The following is a 22,332-nucleotide window of genomic DNA, read 5'->3' as shown; positions in this document are numbered from 1 at the left end:
TACCGTGGTGACTGTAGTTAAAGAAAATAAAATTATCAGACCTGATTAAAAAAACCAGGGCGGGCCGTGGACCGGACACACCGTTGGAGAAAGTAATTTATCAGGTAAACATAAATTCTGTTTTCTCCAACATAGGTGTGTCCGGTCCACGGCGTCATCCTTACTTGTGGGAACCAATACCAAAGCTTTAGGACACGGATGAAGGGAGGGAGCAAATCAGGTCACCTAAATGGAAGGCACCACGGCTTGCAAAACCTTTCTCCCAAAAATAGCCTCAGAAGAAGCAAAAGTATCAAACTTGTAAAATTTGGTAAAAGTGTGCAGTGAAGACCAAGTCGCTGCCCTACATATCTGATCAACAGAAGCCTCGTTCTTGAAGGCCCATGTGGAAGCCACGGCCCTAGTGGAATGAGCTGTGATTCTTTCGGGAGGCTGCCGTCCGGCAGTCTCGTAAGCCAATCTGATGATGCTTTTAATCCAAAAAGAGAGAGAGGTAGAAGTTGCTTTTTGACCTCTCCTTTTACCGGAATAAACAACAAACAAGGAAGATGTTTGTCTAAAATCCTTTGTAGCATCTAAATAGAATTTTAGAGCGCGAACAACATCCAAATTGTGCAACAAACGTTCCTTCTTTGAAACTGGTTTCGGACACAGAGAAGGTACGATAATCTCCTGGTTAATGTTTTTGTTAGAAACAACTTTTGGAAGAAAACCAGGTTTAGTACGTAAAACCACCTTATCTGCATGGAACACCAGATAAGGAGGAGAACACTGCAGAGCAGATAATTCTGAAACTCTTCTAGCAGAAGAAATTGCAACTAAAAACAAACTTTCCAAGATAATAACTTAATATCAACGGAATGCAAGGGTTCAAACGGAACCCCCTGAAGAACTGAAAGAACTAAATTGAGACTCCAAGGAGGAGTCAAAGGTTTGTAAACAGGCTTAATTCTAACCAGAGCCTGAACAAAGGCTTGAACATCTGGCACAGCGGCCAGCTTTTTGTGAAGTAACACAGACAAGGCAGAAATCTGTCCCTTCAGGGAACTTGCAGATAATCCTTTTTCCAATCCTTCTTGAAGGAAGGATAGAATCCTAGGAATCTTAACCTTGTCCCAAGGGAATCCTTTAGATTCACACCAACAGATATATTTTTTCCAAATTTTGTGGTAAATCTTTCTAGTTACAGGCTTTCTGGCCTGAACAAGAGTATCGATAACAGAATCTGAGAACCCTCGCTTCGATAAGATCAGGCGTTCAATCTCCAAGCAGTCAGCTGGAGTGAAACCAGATTCGGATGTTCGAACGGACCCTGAACAAGAAGGTCTCGTCTCAAAGGTAGCTTCCAAGGTGGAGCCGATGACATATTCACCAGATCTGCATACCAAGTCCTGCGTGGCCACGCAGGAGCTATCAAGATCACCGACGCCCTTTCCTGATTGATCCTGGCTACCAGCCTGGGGATGAGAGGAAACGGCGGGAACACATAAGCTAGTTTGAAGGTCCAAGGTGCTACTAGTGCATCCACTAGAGCCGCCTTGGGATCCCTGGATCTGGACCCGTAGCAAGGAACTTTGAAGTTCTGACGAGAGGCCATCAGATCCATGTCTGGAATGCCCCACAGCTGAGTGACTTGGGCAAAGATTTCCGGATGGAGTTCCCACTCCCCCGGATGCAATGTCTGACGACTCAGAAAATCCGCTTCCCAATTTTCCACTCCTGGGATGTGGATAGCAGACAGGTGGCAGGAGTGAGACTCCGCCCATAGAATGATTTTGGTCACTTCTTCCATCGCCAGGGAACTCCTTGTTCCCCCCTGATGGTTGATGTACGCAACAGTTGTCATGTTGTCTGATTGAAACCGTATGAACTTGGCCCTCGCAAGCTGAGGCCAAGCCTTGAGAGCATTGAATATCGCTCTCAGTTCCAGAATATTTATCGGTAGAAGAGATTCTTCCCGAGACCAAAGACCCTGAGCTTTCAGGGATCCCCAGACCGCGCCCCAGCCCATCAGACTGGCGTCGGTCGTGACAATGACCCACTCTGGTCTGCGGAATGTCATCCCTCGTGACAGGTTGTCCAGGGACAGCCACCAATGGAGTGAGTCTCTGGTCCTCTGATTTACTTGTATCTTCGGAGACAAGTCTGTATAGTCCCCATTCCACTGACTGAGCATGCACAGTTGTAATGGTCTTAGATGAATGCGCGCAAAAGGAACTATGTCCATTGCCGCTACCATCAACCCGATCACTTCCATGCACTGAGCTATGGAAGGAAGAGGAACGGAATGAAGTATCCGACAAGAGTCTAGAAGTTTTGTTTTTCTGGCCTCTGTCAGAAAAATCCTCATTTCTAAGGAGTCTATTATTGTTCCCAAGAAGGGAACCCTTGTTGACGGAGATAGAGAACTCTTTTCCACGTTCACTTTCCATCCGTGAGATCTGAGAAAGGCCAGGACAATGTCCGTGTGAGCCTTTGCTTGAGGAAGGGACGACGCTTGAATCAGAATGTCGTCCAAGTAAGGTACTACAGCAATGCCCCTTGGTCTTAGCACAGCTAGAAGGGACCCTAGTACCTTTGTGAAAATCCTTGGAGCAGTGGCTAATCCGAAAGGAAGCGCCACGAACTGGTAATGTTTGTCCAGGAATGCGAACCTCAGGAACCGATGATGTTCCTTGTGGATAGGAATATGTAGATACGCATCCTTTAAATCCACCGTGGTCATGAATTGACCTTCCTGGATGGAAGGAAGAATAGTTCGAATGGTTTCCATCTTGAACGATGGAACCTTGAGAAACTTGTTTAAGATCTTGAGATCTAAGATTGGTCTGAACGTTCCCTCTTTTTTGGGAACTATAAACAGATTGGAGTAGAACCCCATCCCTTGTTCTCTTAATGGAACAGGATGAATCACTCCCATTTTTAACAGGTCTTCTACACAATGTAAGAATGCCTGTCTTTTTATGTGGTCTGAAGACAACTGAGACCTGTGGAACCTCCCCCTTGGGGGAAGTCCCTTGAATTCCAGAAGATAACCTTGGGAGACTATTTCTAGCGCCCAAGGATCCAGAACATCTCTTGCCCAAGCCTGAGCGAAGAGAGAGAGTCTGCCCCCCACCAGATCCGGTCCCGGATCGGGGGCCAACATTTCATGCTGTCTTGGTAGCAGTGGCAGGTTTCTTAGCCTGCTTTCCCTTGTTCCAGCCTTGCATTGGTCTCCAAGCTGGCTTGGCTTGAGAAGTATTACCCTCTTGCTTAGAGGACGTAGCACTTTGGGCTGGTCCGTTTCTACGGAAGGGACGAAAATTAGGTTTATTTTTTGCCTTGAAAGGCCGATCCTGAGGAAGGGCGTGGCCCTTACCCCCAGTGATATCAGAGATAATCTCTTTCAAGTCAGGGCCAAACAGCATTTTCCCCTTGAAAGGAATGTTAAGTAGCTTGTTCTTGGAAGACGCATCAGCCGACCAAGATTTCAACCAAAGCGCTCTGCGCGCCACAATAGCAAACCCAGAATTCTTAGCCGCTAACCTAGCCAATTGCAAAGTGGCGTCTAGGGAGAAAGAATTAGCCAATTTGAGAGCATTGATTCTGTCTATAATCTCCTCATAAGGAGGAGAATCACTATCGACCGCCTTTATCAGCTCATCGAACCAGAAACATGCGGCTGTAGCGACAGGGACAATGCATGAAATTGGTTGTAGAAGGTAACCCTGCTGAACAAACATCTTTTTAAGCAAACCTTCTAATTTTTTATCCATAGGATCTTTGAAAGCACAACTATCCTCTATGGGTATAGTGGTGCGTTTGTTTAAAGTGGAAACCGCTCCCTCGACCTTGGGGACTGTCTGCCATAAGTCCTTTCTGGGGTCGACCATAGGAAACAATTTTTTAAATATGGGGGGAGGGACGAAAGGAATACCGGGCCTTTCCCATTCTTTATTAACAATGTCCGCCACCCGCTAGGGTATAGGAAAAGCTTCTGGGAGCCCCGGCACCTCTAGGAACTTGTCCATTTTACATAGTTTCTCAGGGATGACCAACTTGTCACAATCATCCAGAGTGGATAATACCTCCTTAAGCAGAATGCGGAGATGTTCCAACTTAAATTTAAATGCAATCACATCAGGTTCAGCTTGTTGAGAAATGTTCCCTGAATCAGTAATTTCTCCCTCAGACAAAACCTCCCTGGCCCCATCAGACTGGGTTAGGGGCCCTTCAGAAATATTATTATCAGCGTCGTCATGCTCTTCAGTATCTAAAACAGAGCAGTCGCGCTTACGCTGATAAGTGTTCATTTTGGCTAAAATGTTTTTGACAGAATTATCCATTACAGCCGTTAATTGTTGCATAGTAAGGAGTATTGGCGCGCTAGATGTACTAGGGGCCTCCTGAGTGGGCAAGACTCGTGTAGACGAAGGAGGGAATGATGCAGTACCATGCTTACTCCCCTCACTTGAGGAATCATCCTGGGCATCATTGTCATTGTCACATAAATCACATTTATTTAAAAGAATAGGAATTCTGGCTTCCCCACATTCAGAACACAGTCTATCTGGTAGTTCAGACATGTTAAACAGGCATAAACTTGATAACAAAGTACAAAAAACGTTTTAAAATAAAACCGTTACTGTCACTTTAAATTTTAAACTGAACACATTTTATTACTGCAATTGCGAAAAAACATGAAGGAATTGTTCAAAATTCACCAAATTTTCACCACAGTGTCTTAAAGCCTTAAAAGTATTGCACACCAAATTTGGAAGCTTTAACCCTTAAAATAACGGAACCGGAGCCGTTTTGAACTTTAACCCCTTTACAGTCCCTGGTATCTGCTTTGCTGAGACCCAACCAAGCCCAAAGGGGAATACGATACCAAATGACGCCTTCAGAAAGTCTTTTCTAAGTATCAGAGCTCCTCTCACATGCGACTGCATGCCATGCCTCTCAAAAACAAGTGCGCAACACCGGCGCGAAAATGAGGCTCTGCCTATGCTTTGGGAAAGCCCCTAAAGAATAAGGTGTCTAAAACAGTGCCTGCCGATATTATTATATCAAAATACCCAGATAAAATGATTCCTCAAGGCTAAATATGTGTTAATAATGAATCGATTTAGCCCAGAAAAAGTCTACAGTCTTAATAAGCCCTTTTTGAAGCCCTTATTTACGATCGTAATAAACATGGCTTACCGGATCCCATAGGGAAAATGACAGCTTCCAGCATTACATCGTCTTGTTAGAATGTGTCATACCTCAAGCAGCAAGAGACTGCTCACTGTTCCCCCAACTGAAGTTAATTGCTCTCAACAGTCCTGTGTGGAACAGCCATGGATTTTAGTGACGGTTGCTAAAATCATTTTCCTCATACAAACAGAAATCTTCATCTCTTTTCTGTTTCTGAGTAAATAGTACATACCAGCACTATTTCAAAATAACAAACTCTTGATTGAATAATAAAAACTACAGTTAAACACTAAAAAACTCTAAGCCATCTCTGTGGAGATGTTGCCTGTACAACGGCAAAGAGAATGACTGGGGTAGGCGGAGCCTAGGAGGGATCATGTGACCAGCTTTGCTGGGCTCTTTGCCATTTCCTGTTGGGGAAGAGAATATCCCACAAGTAAGGATGACGCCGTGGACCGGACACACCTATGTTGGAGAAATAGCATTCACAAAAAATAGTGTTCACAAAAATTGGAGTACATAAAAAATGTTCAAATGTTCAACCGGTTATATGTAAGTGAATCCAGTAGTGTTTCCTCCAAAGTGACGTGTAGAAATATAATGTGAAGTCAATAATAGTAGAATGTAAACGTTGAGTGGGTCAAATTATTGTGGTTCAGCTGCTAAATTAAAAAATTGTAAATCCGTGAGGTGTAAAAAATAAAAATAAAAATAACTTGTGAAAAAATCCACGTGGAAAACTTGAATTCAAATGATAAACAAAGGTCAAAAATCAAAAGACAAAAATATCAAAAGACAAAAATAGAAAATCAGTGATAATATTAAAAAGCACTAAAGATCTAGTGAAAACAAATCCTTAATTCAGATGTTAAAAATCCTTGGTAAGGGGGGGCGGAGCCGACCGCCGAGGTAACAAGGTGAACTACTACAGAGCTCCTGAAGACAGAGATCTAAAATAATAATTTATGGCGTGCTAAGTGCCTAAATAGTGTGTGCCTTGTTCTGGACATAATATCAGGACATTGTCTTTACACCTAAGCCCAAGATAAAACTGCCGACATAGAAATCTACCAGCCAGCTGAAACTGCGGCAGAGACTGCCAGATACCCGTTGAAAGGATTAGCCTACTTCCTGGCACCCCACCTAGCTGAGTATCAGTTCCCTTGTTTCACCCTCAAAATGGAGGAGTTTCCAGCATGCCTTATCTCTCTATTGGAGGGCATAAGCCGCAAAGCCGACAGACACTTCCACGGCCTACAAACTACCCTTATTGAGCTACGCACTCAAGATGGCGTCTCTCCTCTAACTTTCTATAACATCGCTGAGGAAAAGTTCACAGAAGACTCCTTACCGACTCAGCCTCTACATCGATGCACACAGGAGGGACAATCCGGTCGAGTCTCAGCCAGCATTTCACAAAAGTCAGAAAATTGCGACTTAATCCAGCCACATTCTGACGCTTCACCAGCGGAGTTCACCCAGTGACTAGCCGAGATCCCCAAGCCAAAGTTAAGATTGGAGTAGGCTAGAAGGGACATTTCCACCCCACAGGGGCCTCTCCTCTGACTCCCAGTGATTCAAGTTTATGTGCAGGTCTTAGTCTGGCCCCTACAATTGAGTTCATTACTGATATCCTATCTTATTTGTTTGTTGGTATATATAATGTATCTCTAATTAGAATTCATGACATCTTAGCTGGGGTTTAGACAGGTTGATTTTAGTTTCTCAATTTTCCTTTTAAAATCTTAGCTATTGGGATTGAATGTTTTATGTGGTTGTTACCATTATTTATAAGTATTATTTACCTTGTTGTCCCTAGAAGGTGACGTTTGGGTAAGATTATATTTATATTATGTTTCTTTACATATGCTTGGTGCCAAACACCCACGTGCCCACAAATCTGCTACATTACTCCAAACTTATTCTAACTTTAAACCTCCCCAGACCGGTACTAATAGTGGCGGTGCACCATCCCATAAATATGATACTGTTTAGATTACTTTCCTTGCTTAGCACATTCTGAGACAGTCCCAACACTAGAGTATTGGCATAGATGTACAATTATTTTATAAACCATAGGCAGCCGTATACCCCCATGTCAGTCTAGAGATAGTTTCATATGGCCATAGTGTTCAATGTCATACTTTTCCTTCACCCTAAACCAGGTTATCAGAATAATTTGTCCTCTTCAAATGTATTAGCTAATATTTTGTACCATTAAACAGCAGTGATGTAGGCAGTGATTCCCACATCTCATAGTGTGTCACAGAGCCCTATTCACTTGTAGGCAGCCTACAGTAACAATCCAAACATAAGAATCTGAATTGATGCACACAGTAGCGGTAGCGTCTGCAATATCCAGTGAGACTCCTGTTCAAGCTTTCACCTCCTCCAGATGAGGGACACTCATATAGACAGCTCGTTTAAGTTTGATAACCTATATCACCTAGTTTTACTACTGCAGTTAAAATAGCTTGTTTGGTGAGATAATGCTGTACATAACTACACCTTACATTACCCTCTAGACACTTAGCTCTCATGGCGCACGCTTATAATAATTGGGCGAATTAGTCTTGAGAAAGGCCTAGTCTAGGCCGAAACGCGTTGGCATGCTGGTGAGCTTGGTTTTAATTACCTATATTATATATCATATACAGTGTTGCACTATTTGTTTCTCTTTTGTTCCCTTTTAGGTATTTTATCAATGTATTTGTTTGTTATGGATCTTACCAAGGATTTTTAACATCTGAATTAAGGATTTGTTTTCACTAGATCTTTAGTGCTTTTTAATATTATCACTGATTTTCTATTTTTGTCTTTTGATATTTTTGTATTTTGATTTTTGACCTTTGTTTATCATTTGAATTCAAGTTTTCCACAAGTTATTTTTATTTTTATTTTTTACACCTCACGGATTTACAATTTTTTAATTTAGCAGCTGAACCACAATAATTTGACCCACTCAACGTTTACATTCTACTATTATTGACTTCACGTTATATTTCTACACGTCACTTTGGAGGAAACACTACTGGATTCACTTACATATAACCGGTTGAACATTTGAACATTTATGTACGCCAATTTTTGTGAACACTATTTTTTGTGAATGCTATTTTTCTTTTTTGTGAATGCTATTTTTCTTTGTTGAAAGCTATTGTGTGCACTCAATCACTCACTTAGGTTGTTTATATTATTGAATGTACATGTCCTTTTAACTCCTCATCACTGGCTCACTAAGTCAGCGTCACATGCTATACTCCATTGGATATTTTTAGATTTGTTTATTATATATATTTTTTTGTTAAGTCAGACATGGATCCATGCGTCTGATTGCCATTTGTAAATTTTTATATGTATTAAAATGTACTTTTTACTAGCCTTTTAAGCTTTTTAGCGCTTACTCTCTCCCCATTATAACTTTTAAAACTGTCAGAAAAAACATAATTTATGCTTACCTGATAAATTTATTTCTCTTGTGATGTATCGAGTCCACGGATTCATCCATACTTGTGGGATATTCTCCTTCCCTACAGGAAGTGGCAAAGAGAGCACCCACCGCAGAGCTGTCTATATAGCTCCTCCGCTAGCTCCACCCCCCAGTCATTCGACCGAAGGCTAGGAAGGAGAAACTATAGGGTGCAGTGGTGACCGAAGTTTTTTTAAATAAAAAAATACTGCCTGTCTTAAATAAACAGGGCGGGCCGTGGACTCGATACATCACAAGAGAAATATATTTATCAGGTAAGCATAAATTATGTTTTCTCTTGTAAGATGTATAGAGTCCACAGATTCATCCATACTTGTGGGATACCAATACCAAAGCTTTAGGACACGGATGAAGGGAGGGACAAGACAGGTACCTTAAACGGAAGGCACCACTGCTTGTAGAACCTTTCTCCCAAAAATAGCCTCCGAAGAAGCAAAAGTATTGAATTTGTAAAATTTGGAAAAAGTATGAAGCGAAGACCAAGTCGCCGCCTTACAAATCTGTTCAACAGAAGCCTCATTTTTAAAAGCCCATGTGGAAGCTACTGCTCTAGTAGAATGAGAAGTAATTCTTTCAGGAGGCTGCTGGCCAGCAGTCTCATAAGCCAAACAGATTATGCTTGACAGCCAAAAGGAAAGAGAGGTAGCCATAGCCTTTTGACCTCTCCGTTTACCAGAATAAACAACAAACAATGAAGATGTTTGACGGAAATCTTTAGTTGTTTGTAAGTAGAACTTTAAAGCACGAACCACATCAAGATTGTGCAACAGACGTTCCTTCTTTGATGAAGGATTAGGACACAGTGAAGGAACAACAATCTCCTGATTGATATTCCTATTAGAAACAACCTTAGGAAGAAACCCAGGTTTGGTACGCAAAACCACATTATCTGCATGGAAAACAAGGTAAGGTGAGTCACACTGTAAAGCAGATAGCTCAGAAACTCTTTGAGCCGAAGAGATAGCTACTAAAAACAAAACTTTCCAAGATAGAAGCTTAATATCTATGGAATGCATAGGTTCAAACGGAACCCCTTGAAGAACGTTAAGAACTAAGTTTAGGCTCCATGGTGGAGCAACAGGTTTAAATACAGGCTTGATCCTGACCAAGGCCTGACTAAATGCTTGAACGTCTGGGACATCTGCCAGACGATTCTGTAACAGAATAGACAAAGCAGACATTTGTCCTTTTAAGGAACTATCTGATAATCCCTTCTCCAATCCTTCTTGGAGAAAGGACAATATTCTAGGAATCCTAATCTTACTCCATGAGTAACCCTTGGATTCCCACCAATAAAGATATTTGCACCAAATCTTATGATAGATCTTCCTGGTGACAGGCTTTCTAGCTTGAATCAGGGTATCAATGACCGACTCAGAGAAACCACGCTTTGATAGAATCAGGAGTTCAATCTCCAAGCAGTCAGACGCAGAGAAATTAGATTTGGATGCGTGAATGGACCTTGGATTAGAAGGTCCTGCCTCATTGGCAGAGTCCACGGTGGAACCGATGACATGTCCACTAGGTCTGCATACCAAGTCCTGCGTGGCCACACAGGTGCTATCAGAATCACCAAAGCTCTCTCCTGCTTGATTCTGGCAACCAGACGTGGGAGGAGAGGAAACGGTGGAAATACATAAGCCAGATTGAAGGACCAGGGCACTGCTAGAGCATCTATCAGTACCGCCTGGGAATCCCGGGACCTGGACCCGTAACGAGGAAGTTTGGCATTCTGACGGGACGCCATCAGATCCAATTCTGGTGTGCCCCATAGCCGAGTCAGCTGGGCAAATACCTCCGGATGGAGATCCCACTCCCCCGGATGAAAAGTCTGACGACTTAGGAAATCCGCCTCCCAGTTCTCTACTCCTGGCATATGGATTGCTGAGAGATGGCAAGAGTGATCCTCCGCCCATCGGATTATTTTGGTTACCTCCATCATCGCTAGAGAACTCCGTGTTCCTCCTTGATATAAGCTACAGTCGTGATGTTGTCCGACTGAAATCTGATGAATTTGGCCGCAGCAAGCTGAGGCCACGCCTGAAGCGCATTGAATATCGCTCTCAGTTCTAGAATGTTTATCGGGAGGAGAGTTTCCTCCCGAGACCATAAGCCCTGTGCTTTCAAGGAGTTCCAGACTGCACTCCAGCCTAGCAGGCTGGCATCTGTCGTTACTATGAGCGACTCTGGCCTGCGGAAACACATTCCCTGAGACAGGTGGTCCTGAGACAACCACCAGAGAAGAGAATCTCTGGTCTCCTGGTCCAGATGCAGTTGAGGAGATAAATCTTCATAATCCCCATTCCACTGTTTGAGCATGCATAGCTGCAGTGGTCTGAGGTGTAGGCGGGCAAAAGGAACTATGTCCATTGCCGCTACCATGAGTCCGATTACCTCCATACACTGAGCCACTGATGGCCGAGGAATGGAATGAAGAGCTCGGCAAGTGGTTAAGAGTTTTGATTTTCTGACCTCCGTCAGAAATATTTTCATTTCTACCAAGTCTATCAGAGTCCCTAGGAAGGAAACTCTTGTGAGAGGGAAGAGAGAACTCTTTTTTATGTTCACCTTCCACCCGTGAGATCTCAGAAAAGCCAACACGATGTCTGTGTGAGACTTGGCTAGCTGGAAAGTCGACGCCTAAATTAAGATGTCGTCTAGAAAAGGCGCCACTGCTATGCCCCGCGGTCTTAGAACCGCCAAAAGGGACCCTAGCACCTTTGTGAAAATTCTGGGAGCCGTGGCCAACCCGAAGGGAAGGGCCACAAACTGGTAATGCCTGTCCAGAAAGGCGAATCTGAGGAATTGATGATGATCTCTGTGAATAGGGATGTGTAGATACGCATCCTTTAAGTCCACGGTAGTCATATATTGACCCTCCTGGATCAGAGGTAGAATAGTCCGAATAGTCTCCATCTTGAATGATGGTACTTTGAGGAATTTGCTTAGAATTTTGAGATCCAAGATTGGTCTGAAAGTTCCCTCTTTATTGGGAACCACAAACAGGTTTGAGTAAAACCCTAGCCCTTGTTCCTCTTTTGGAACTGGGCGGATCACTCCCATGGTATGTAGGTCTTCTACACAACGTAAAAACGCCTCTCTATGTCTGGTTTTCAGACAATTGAGAAATATGAAGTCTCCCCCTTGGGGGGGGGGGGGGGAGTCTTTGAAGTCCAGAAGATATCCCTGGGACATAATTTCTAAAGCCTAGGAATCGTGAACATCTCTTGCCCAAGCCTGAGCGAAGAGAGAGAGTCTGCCCCCTACTAGATCCGGTCCCGGATCGGGGGCTACCCCTTCATGCTGTCTTGGAGGCAGCTGTAGGCTTCTTGGCCTGTTTACCCTTGTTCCAAGCCTTGTTAGGTCTCCAGACTGACTTGGATTGGGCAAAATTCCCCTCTTGCTTTGAATCGGGGGAAGCTGAAGCGGGACCACCCTTGAAGTTCCGAAAGGAACGAAAATTATTTTGTTTGGTGCTCATTTTATTTGTTCTATCCTGAGGGAGGGCATGGCCTTTCCCCTCCAGTGATGTCTGAAATAATCTCTTTCAGTTCAGGCCCGAAAAGGGTCTTTCCTTTGAAAGGGATGTTCAAAAGTTTAGATTTTGATGACACATCAGCAGACCAGGACTTAAGCCATAACGCCCTGCGTGCTAAAATGGCAAAACCTGAATTCTTTGCCGCTAATTTAGCCAGTTGGAAAGCGGCATCTGTAATGAAAGAATTAGCCAACTTAAGGGCCTTAATTCTGTCCATAATATCCTCTAAGGGAGTCTCCATCTGAAGAGCCTCTTCTAGAGCCTCGAACCAGAAAGCAGCTGCAGTAGTTACAGGAACAATGCACGCAATAGGTTGGAGAAGAAAACCTTGATGAACAAAAATTTTCTTCAGGAGACCCTCTAATTTTTTATCCATAGGATCTTTGAAAGCACAACTGTCTTCGATAGGTATAGTTGTACGCTTAGCCAGAGTAGAAATAGCTCCCTCCACCTTAGGAACTGTCTGCCACGAGTCCCGCATGGTGGCAGATATGGGAAACATTTTCTTAAAAACAGGAGGGGAGCGAACGGAATACCTGGTCTATCCCACTCCTTAGTAATAATATTCACAATCCTCTTAGGGACTGGAAAAACATCAGTGTAAACAGGAACCTCTAAGTATTTGTCCATTTTACACAATTTCTCTGGGACCACTATAGGGTCACAATCATCTAGAGTCGCTAATACCTCCCTGAGCAATAGGCGGAGGTGTTCAAGCTTAAATTTAAAGGCCGTCATATCAGAATCTGTCTGAAGGAGCGTCTTTCCTGAATCAGAAATTTCTCCCTCAGATAACAAATCCCTTACCCCTACTTCAGAACATTGTGAGGGTATATCGGATACGGCTACTAAAGAGTCAGACGGCTCAGCATTTGTTCTTAACCCAGAGCTGTCCCGCTTTCCTTGTAAACCAGGCAGTTTGGATAAAACCTCTGTGAGAGTTGTATTCATAACTGTGGCCATGTCTTGTAAAGTAAATGAATTTGACGCACTAGAGGTACTTGGCGTCACTTGTGCGGGCGTTACTGGTTGTGACACTTGGGGAGAGCTAGATGGCGAACCCTCATTTCCTTCTGACTGAGAATCATCTATTGCTCTATTTTTAAATGCTAAAATATGCTCTTTATAGTTTATAGACATATGAGTGCAAGTGGGACACATTCTAAGAGGGGGTTCCACAATGGCTTCTAAACACATTGAACAAGGATTTTCCTTGGTGTCAGACATGTTAAACAGGCTAGTAATGTAACAAGCAAGCTTGGAAAACAATTTAATCAAAGCAAATAACACTTAGAAAAAAACGGTACTGTGCCTTTAAGAGAAAAAAAGCTGCACAAACTCTGCAAAACAGTGTAAAAAGCAGTAAACAACAACATTTTTACAGTAGTATCATAAAGCCTTAGTAACTTTGCACAGCTATGCAAATAAACAATTAACCCCTTAATGTAAAAACCGGATTGACAAAACGTCAAAACCGGTAAAAAACGTTCAGCACCTTGCCACAGCTCTGCTGTGGCGCCTACCTGCCTTTTAGGAACGATTTGTGGGGAAAAAAACTTCTTTACAGCTCTCAAACACAGTAGGAACCTCTGGAGAAGCAGCTGGATGTCTCTGAGGAAAAGAAACTGTGCAACGGAGGCGCGAAAATAGGCCCCTCCCACCTCACTCAATGTTTTGGGGCCTAGCAGAAACACAACAGAGTGTTTCTTAAACTAGCCATGTGGGTTAATAACCCTAAAACAAGCCACAATGACCCCTTAAAGTCCCTCAAAAAAACGTTATATTTGCATCTTTTCTAAATAAACAAAAACGTTTTTTCCTATCAGTGTCACCAGTAACTAATGAGCCCTTCATGCAAGCTGGGATTCCTACCAAGTGTCTGAATACAGCTTACCCATCCCTCATGGGGATATTGCCAGCCTTTTCTAGAATTAACACAGTCTGTCTAGAAAAAAATAGACTGAACATACCTCAATGCAGTTTACCCTGCAAACCGTTCCCCCAACGTTTTCCTGTACTCTTCAGCCCTTGTGAGAACAGCAGTGGATCTTAGTTACAAAGTGCTAAGATCATCATCCTCCTTGCAGAAATCTTCATCCCTTTTCTGCCAGAGAGTAAATAGTACACACCGGTACCATTTAAAATAAACTTTTGCTTGAGAATTAAAAAACTAACATTTTTGTCACCACACTCACTTTACCCTTCCTAGAACTTAGAGTAGGCAAAGAGAATGACTGGGGGGTGGAGCTAAGGGAGGAGCTATATAGACAGCTCTGCTGTGGGAGCTCTCTTTGCCACTTCCTGTAGGGAAGGAGAATATCCCACAAGTATTTATGAATCCGTGGACTCGATACATCTTACAAGAGAAAAAATCTACTACTCATTTGAAGTTCAGACTAAGTGCTATTGCATTGTCTTGGTATCTTGCAATTGTTGATTATGCAAATCTGTGTTGACTGGCCTTTAAAGCTGCTGTTCATTCTTGGTAGAGCGCTTCTCTTTCTTTATGTATTTGCACTAATAATGCCAAGATTACTGAGCATTTATACATACTAAACACCGGAAAATGCTTACACTTAATATTTTGTGACAGAAAAAACAGCAACACTACAGCACAGTATGAATTGGAGGATAAATATGCTCTGTGACATGAGATGAAAGATAATTAAACCACACTGTTAAAAGGACAGACCTGTGGGGAAATCTGCCTCTAAATCCTCCTCTGTCTCCGCTCTGGACAGCTGCTGGAGTTCAGGGTCTTCTTGTAAATTGTTGGACCTCAAGGTGTAGTGGTTAAGCTCTTCTTCCCAGCTGTGTGGTGTAGACACTGCTTCTGATTCCAGGTCTCCACTATATGTGCTGCCCTGGTCTGAAAATTGAATATATAGATATATTGCACACATACAAACACATTTGTATTACACACATATATTGCATATCTAAATAATAATCTACACCCTGCCCAACAAAATGGAAGTTTCTTACATACAAAAATGGATGTAACAAATAATGATTCAGCCAGTATATCAATTTCATATCTACGTTAGTTACAAATTAAGGAAACATCTATATGAAATAGCAGCATTTAAACATGTAAATATTTTGTATAGAAAAATGTAAACAAAAAAAGTAATGACTGTTTAAATTTAACACACAGTTATCCAGTTGTTTACTTCCTATTGATGCACACTAGCAGATACACAATATGGCCAAAAGTATGTGGACACCTCTACTAATAATTCAGTTCAGGTGCATAAAATCAAACACATAGCCAATACAAACAAAAGCAGTAAAATGGGTTGTACTGAAGAAATCAGTGACTTTAAACGAGGCACTGTCATAAGATGCACCATTTGCCACAAGTCAGTTGATGAAATTTCTGCTCTGGTCATCTGTAGGTGTTATTATTGTGAAGTGGAAGCATCTAGCTGTGGTAGTACATGCAAACTCACAGAGAGGGGCCACTGAGTGCTGAAGAAAATTGAATGCCTTTATTATCTGTAGCATCACTTAATAGAGTTCCAAAACTGCCTCTGAAAGCATCATTAGCTCAAGAACTGTACGTCAAGAGCTGCATGAAATGGGGTTCTATGGCCAAGGAGCTGTACACAATAGACTTACAATCTGGAAGTCTGATGGAAGAATCTGACGGATGCCAGGAACATACTACCTACTGTAATGTATAGTGCATACAGTTTGGTGGAAGAGGGATAATGGTTTGGGGCTGTGGCTTTGGGATAGGCCACTTAGTTGTAGTGAAGGGTCAACTTAATGCTACAGGATACAAACATTTTAGAAAACTGTGGCAACAGTTTTGGAGAGGCCCTTTCCGGTTCCAGCATGACTGTGCCCTTGTGCTCTGACAAGTATGGTGTGAAGGAACTTAAGCAGTCTGCACAGAGCCCTGACCCTAACACTATTGAACACCTTTGGGATGGTATGGAAAGTTGTTTGCAAGCCAAGTCTTTTTATCCAATATTGGTGCTTGACCTAATAAATGCTCTTTTGGTTGAATGGGCACAAATTCCCACAGATACACTCAAAATCTTGTGAAAAGCCTTACCAAGAGAGTTGTGGCTATTATAGTGGCAAAGGGGAGACCAACTTCATATTAATACCCATAAATTTGGAATGAGATGCCCAACAAGCTCATATAGGTGTGGTGGTCAGGTGTCCACATACGCTTGGCGATAGTGTACTTCCTACCAATTGTCATAAGTCAAAAAATATAATGAGCACATCAGCTAATACAAATTAGTACAAATACCTATAGGCCAATGAGCATTGGTAGGAAGTACACAACTAACAAAACATGTTTAAGGATTGTATATATATATATATATATATATATATATATATATATATATATATATATATATATATATATATATATATATATAAAATAGTCACTTTAACTCAATTATCAGATATTTTTCCTTAATTTCCTTACAAAATGGACTGCAATTTTTTTCTCTCTACAGAACAATACTTTACTCACTACTTCTACCACACAAAGGATTACTGATTCCAACCTCCATGTGACAATGTTTTCTCCTTTTCTTCATCCTCTGCAATCATTTCTGCCATCTGAAGGATGTCTGCCTCAAAGGGGTCTGAAGGGACCTTCTCCTTTAAATCCTCAATGGTATCTATGATTTTGTCTGCATTGTCTAATGTTGTCGGGATTAACAAAGGGACAGGAACCTATGCAAAATATAAGAGATCATGTAGTGAGAGGCCTGCAATGTTTTGCTCTGCGAGATACTAGAATGATAGACACAAACAATAAGAAATACAGGACTTATCATTTCAATAAATCAGCTTCTTTAAATTAAAAAAACATAATTTATGCTTACCTGATAAATTCCTTTCTTCTGTTGTGTGATCAGTCCACGGGTCATCATTACTTCTGGGATATAACTCCTCCCCAACAGGAAATGCAAGAGGATTCACCCAGCAGAGCTGCATATAGCTCCTCCCCTCTACGTCAGTCCCAGTCATTCGACCAAGAATCAACGAGAAAGGAGTAACCAAGGGTGAAGTGGTGACTGGAGTATAATTTAAAAGATATTTACCTGCCTTAAAACAGGGCGGGCCGTGGACTGATCACACAACAGAAGAAAGGAATTTATCAGGTAAGCATAAATTATGTTTTCTTCTGTTATGTGTGATCAGTCCACGGGTCATCATTACTTCTGGGATACCAATACCAAAGCAAAAGTACACGGATGACGGGAGGGAAAGGCAGGCTCATTATACAGAAGGAACCACTGCCTGAAGAACCTTTCTCCCAAAAATAGCCTCCGAAGAAGCAAAAGTGTCAAATTTGTAAAATTTGGAAAAAGTATGAAGTGAAGACCAAGTTGCAGCCTTGCAAATCTGTTCAACAGAGGCCTCATTCTTAAAGGCCCAAGTGGAAGCCACAGCTCTAGTGGAGTGAGCTGTAATTCTTTCAGGAGGCTGCTGTCCAGCAGTCTCATAGGCTAAACGTATTATGCTACGAAGCCAAAAAGAGAGAGAGGTAGCAGAAGCTTTTTGACCTCTCCTCTGTCCAGAGTAAACGACAAACAAGGAAGAAGTTTGGCGAAAATCTTTAGTTGCCTGCAAGTAGAACTTGAGGGCACGAACTACATCCAGATTGTGTAAAAGACGTTCCTTCTTTGAAGAAGGATTTGGACACAAGGATGGGACAACAATCTCTTGATTGATGTTCCTGTTAGTGACTACCTTAGGTAAGAACCCAGGTTTAGTACGCAGAACTACCTTGTCTGAGTGAAAAATCAGATAAGGGGAATCACAATGTAAGGCTGATAACTCAGAGACTCTTCGAGCCGAGGAAATAGCCATTAAAAACAGAACTTTCCAAGATAACATTTTTATATCAATGGAATGAAGGGGTTCAAACGGAACACCCTGTAAAACGTTAAGAACTAAGTTTAAACTCCATGGTGGAGCAACAGCTTTAAACACAGGCTTGATCCTAGCTAAAGCCTGACAAAAGGACTGGACGTCTGGATTTTCTGACAGACGTCTGTGTAACAAGATGGACAGAGCTGAAATCTGTCCCTTTAATGAACTAGCTGATAAACCCTTTTCTAAACCTTCTTGTAGAAAAGACAGTATCCTAGCGATCCTAACCTTACTCCAGGAGTAACCTTTGGATTCGCACCAGTATAGGTATTTCCGCCATATTTTATGGTAAATCCTTCTGGTAACAGGCTTCCTAGCCTGAATTAGGGTATCAATAACCGACTCAGAAAAACCACGTTTTGATAAAATCAAGCGTTCAATTTCCAAGCAGTCAGCTTCAGAGAAGTTAGATTTTGATGTTTGAATGGACCCTGTATCAGAAGGTCCTGTCTTAGAGGTAGAGACCAAGGCGGACAGGATGACATGTCCACTAGATCTGCATACCAAGTCCTGCGTGGCCATGCAGGTGCTATTAGAATTACTGATGCTCTCTCCTGTTTGATTTTGGCAATCAATCGAGGAAGCAGCGGGAAGGGTGGAAACACATAAGCCATCCTGAAGTTCCAAGGTGCTGTCAAAGCATCTATCAGAACTGCTCCCGGATCCCTGGATCTGGACCCGTAGCGAGGAAGTTTGGCGTTCTGGCGAGACGCCATGAGATCTATCTCTGGTTTGCCCCAACGTCGAAGTATTTGGGCAAAGACCTCCGGATGAAGTTCCCACTCCCCCGGATGAAAAGTCTGGCGACTCAAGAAATCCGCCTCCCAGTTCTCCACTCCCGGGATGTGGATTGCTGACAGGTGGCAAGAGTGAGACTCTGCCCAGCGAATTATCTTTGATACTTCCATCATTGCTAGGGAGCTTCTTGTCCCTCCCTGATGGTTGATGTAAGCTACAGTCGTGATGTTGTCCGACTGAAACCTGATGAACCCCCGAGTTGTTAACTGGGGCCAAGCCAGAAGGGCATTGAGAACTGCTCTCAATTCCAGAATGTTTATTGGAAGGAGACTCTCCTCCTGATTCCATAGTCCCTGAGCCTTCAGAGAATTCCAGACAGCGCCCCAACCTAGTAGGCTGGCGTCTGTTGTTACAATTGTCCAGTCTGGCCTGCTGAATGGCATCCCCCTGGACAGGTGTGGCCGATAAAGCCACCATAGAAGAGAATTTCTGGTCTCTTGATTCAGATTCAGAGTAGGGGACAAATCTGAGTAATCCCCATTCCACTGACTTAGCATGCATAATTGCAGCGGTCTGAGGTGTAGGCGTGCAAAAGGTACTATGTCCATTGCCGCTACCATAGTCGTTGGGTGCAAGAGAATGACTGGGACTGACGTAGAGGGGAGGAGCTATATGCAGCTCTGCTGGGTGAATCCTCTTGCATTTCCTGTTGGGGAGGAGTTATATCCCAGAAGTAATGATGACCCGTGGACTGATCACACATAACAGAAGAAAAGCACATTCCTTACTATAGAGAAAACAGACCCATGCCAAAGTGAGCTTACAAACTCTGTAAAGTCATAAGACTCGCCCTTTGTTCTATAAGTAACCTCCTTTCCCCAGTCTAATTTAACAATTATTCCTATTCAAATTTGAAATACACATTACATCACTTTTTTGCTTTATTTTTTTTCAATATACACATATTAGCAAAAACTTCTACTAAAAGCTATTACAATGCAAAAGACACACAAAGTATGTGTCTGTATGCTAAGTTTACTCACATAGTTGAGTTTACTCTTTGTTGACAAGTATTGAGATACTGCAATCATTTTGAGCAGGCACAATCTCTACATGAGGGTGCATGTGATACGTGTTCATTAAACACTATCCCTGTAACAATGATAGATTCCACTAGGAACATTTTTGGTAACATGTATTTTGCCAAAATGCTTCTGATCAAAACCACAAATATGCTCATATGTGCATTTCAAGTTTGACTACAAGGTATTTTAGATTATACAAACTAGCAGATAAAACTGCTATACCCTGAATAGACACTTATATATGCATAAAATTTGCGTATAAATTACATTACCAAACAAATAAATGTACAGAAAACTCGAAATTAACAATACAAGTAATTTCTTTGCACTTATCCCTTGGGAATACCCACCAGCGGTACTCCCCCCCCCCCATGGCAAAATGGACAGAACAGACCACTCCCATATGAGGGTATATAAGTATAACCTCCAAACTATCCTGCTCTATGTCAAAAATAGTGGCCAAAAGCAGGGGGGGAGGAGAGCATGGTGACTTCCTGGCCAATACTCACCAGTGAGATGAGTACAACGTAGTACAAAAAGAATGGGTGGGAGAAAAAAAAACGAAAGACTAGAATAGGCTACAGCAGTGTTTTTCAACCAGTGTGCCGTGAGAGATCCTCAGGTGTGCCGCAGCAGACTGACAACAGTGTGACATATTTTTTAAATTTTGCTTGCTTTTTATTCTGGGCCGTTTTTTTATTTTGAGTGAGATGATGATTGAGGGTAACTGCGCAGCGACAGCTCGCCTCCCCGACCCATGTTCACACTTGGAAGGAACCCCCACCCACCACAACATGTGCCTAGTGCCGGCTCTACACTCAGCACCACGCAACACTTCAATCCCCCATGCATGCTGGCGCAGCTTTGCTCCTCCTCCAGAACAGTTACAGCCAGGTCACGTCACTCCCGTTCCTTCTCAGCACAAGGAACATGACTGGAGGACTGGAGACTCACTGGAGAGTAAGAGGGAGGTGCTCCACATATAATCTTTATCATTTAATCATTATGATTGTTTGTGAATGAATGTCAATATGTCATGTATAGTTTGTAGAAGGCATGGCATGACAGCACAGTAGTGTGTATATAGATATATATATATATATATATATACATACATATATATATAGATATATATATATATATATATATATATATATATATATATATATATATATATATATAGAGAGAGAGAGAGAGAGAGAGAGAGAGAAAGAGAGAGAGAGAGAGAGAGAGAGAGAGAGAGAGAGAGAGAAAGAATATGCTGTATTAGGCTACAGTGTGTGATTTTGTTAAATTTTGGGATGGTGGTGTGCCGCAGGAATTTTTTATGTAAAAAAGTGTGCCACGGCAAAAAAAAGGTTGAAAATCACTGGGCTATACAGCATATATCTTTATTTGAGAAATCACAGAAGACAAAACTTTATATACCAACTTGGCAAAAGCAGACTGGCGAACATCCAGACGATAAAGAGAAATTAAAGTATGAGGTGACTTCCACACCACTGACTGACATAATTCATCATGAGTAGCATCTGCCTGCCCCAACTAAGAGGTTGCGACAATCTTGGTAGAATGTGCTGTTTAACAGAAACTCACAAAATAATTAATTTCAAAAGTGTTCTCTTTGCAGAAGCATGACCCTGTCGGAAGCCCTGATGTATGATAAATAATTTTTCTTCTTGATATTTTTGGCCTTCTTTACAAAAATAATGAGACAATGAACAACATGAAGCCTATAGAGAGGCTTTCCTCCTGAGAGCTTTTTACCAGGACAAAAAGGAAATACAATGTCTTTATCAGAATGTAAATCCTCAACTGCTCATAGACTTTGAGTTCATCACTGGAATCTTTTATAAGACATCACTGTCCAGTTATCAGTCAGATTCTTTGCTGAGGTATCCTTAAGTAGTGGTTGGTAGTGAAGGAGAGCTAGGCGAATTGCTCGGATCTCCAAAAATTTTAAAGGAAAAAAAAGACGTCACCAGATCCCATCTGCCCTGAGTATAATGTCCCTGACAGAGAGCTCGCCATTCTGCTAGATTCCATCTGGACTTAGGAAAGGTATTGATTGAGAAAGACTGTGATCCCGTATCCAATGTTTCAGGAAGTACTGTTGGAAAGGGTTGCATGTTGCCACCTGGCCCACTGTTGCAGTAACCATCAGACCTTGAAGGTTAATACTTTGACTACAGAAAAAAACGAAAATAAATAAACCCATTTTTTTGCAAACTGGGTACCCAAGATGGCCCCCAATAAGGCAGAGGGGGACGGTTAGAGAGCTGTTTTTGGGGGGGATCGGGTAGGTTGGGGGCTAAGGGGGGAATCCTACATAGCAGCATATGTAAATATGCTAAAAAAAAAAAAATATTCAAAGATACCTTTTATTTTAG

The 22,332-nt window shown here is 42.1% G+C and overlaps 1 protein-coding gene across 4 annotated transcripts in view; it reads right to left on the bottom strand.

The window, feature by feature from the left end:
- Positions 1–22,332, bottom strand: part of ZMYM4 (zinc finger MYM-type containing 4) — a 710,031-nt gene that overhangs the window by 209,357 nt on the left and 478,342 nt on the right. For all 4 annotated transcript variants that reach the window (XM_053707062.1, XM_053707061.1, XM_053707064.1 and 1 more), the window contains 2 exons: positions 16,742–16,913; positions 14,902–15,078 (listed from right to left, as the gene is read on the bottom strand). In XM_053707062.1, the coding sequence (XP_053563037.1) occupies positions 14,902–15,078; positions 16,742–16,913 (349 nt within the window). The remainder of the gene's footprint in view (positions 1–14,901; positions 15,079–16,741; positions 16,914–22,332) is intronic.

This window comes from Bombina bombina, chromosome 3, assembly GCF_027579735.1.
Source record: "Bombina bombina isolate aBomBom1 chromosome 3, aBomBom1.pri, whole genome shotgun sequence".
In the NCBI taxonomy this organism is placed as follows: Eukaryota; Metazoa; Chordata; class Amphibia; order Anura; family Bombinatoridae; genus Bombina; species Bombina bombina.
This window is presented reverse-complemented; position numbering and strand designations above follow the sequence as displayed.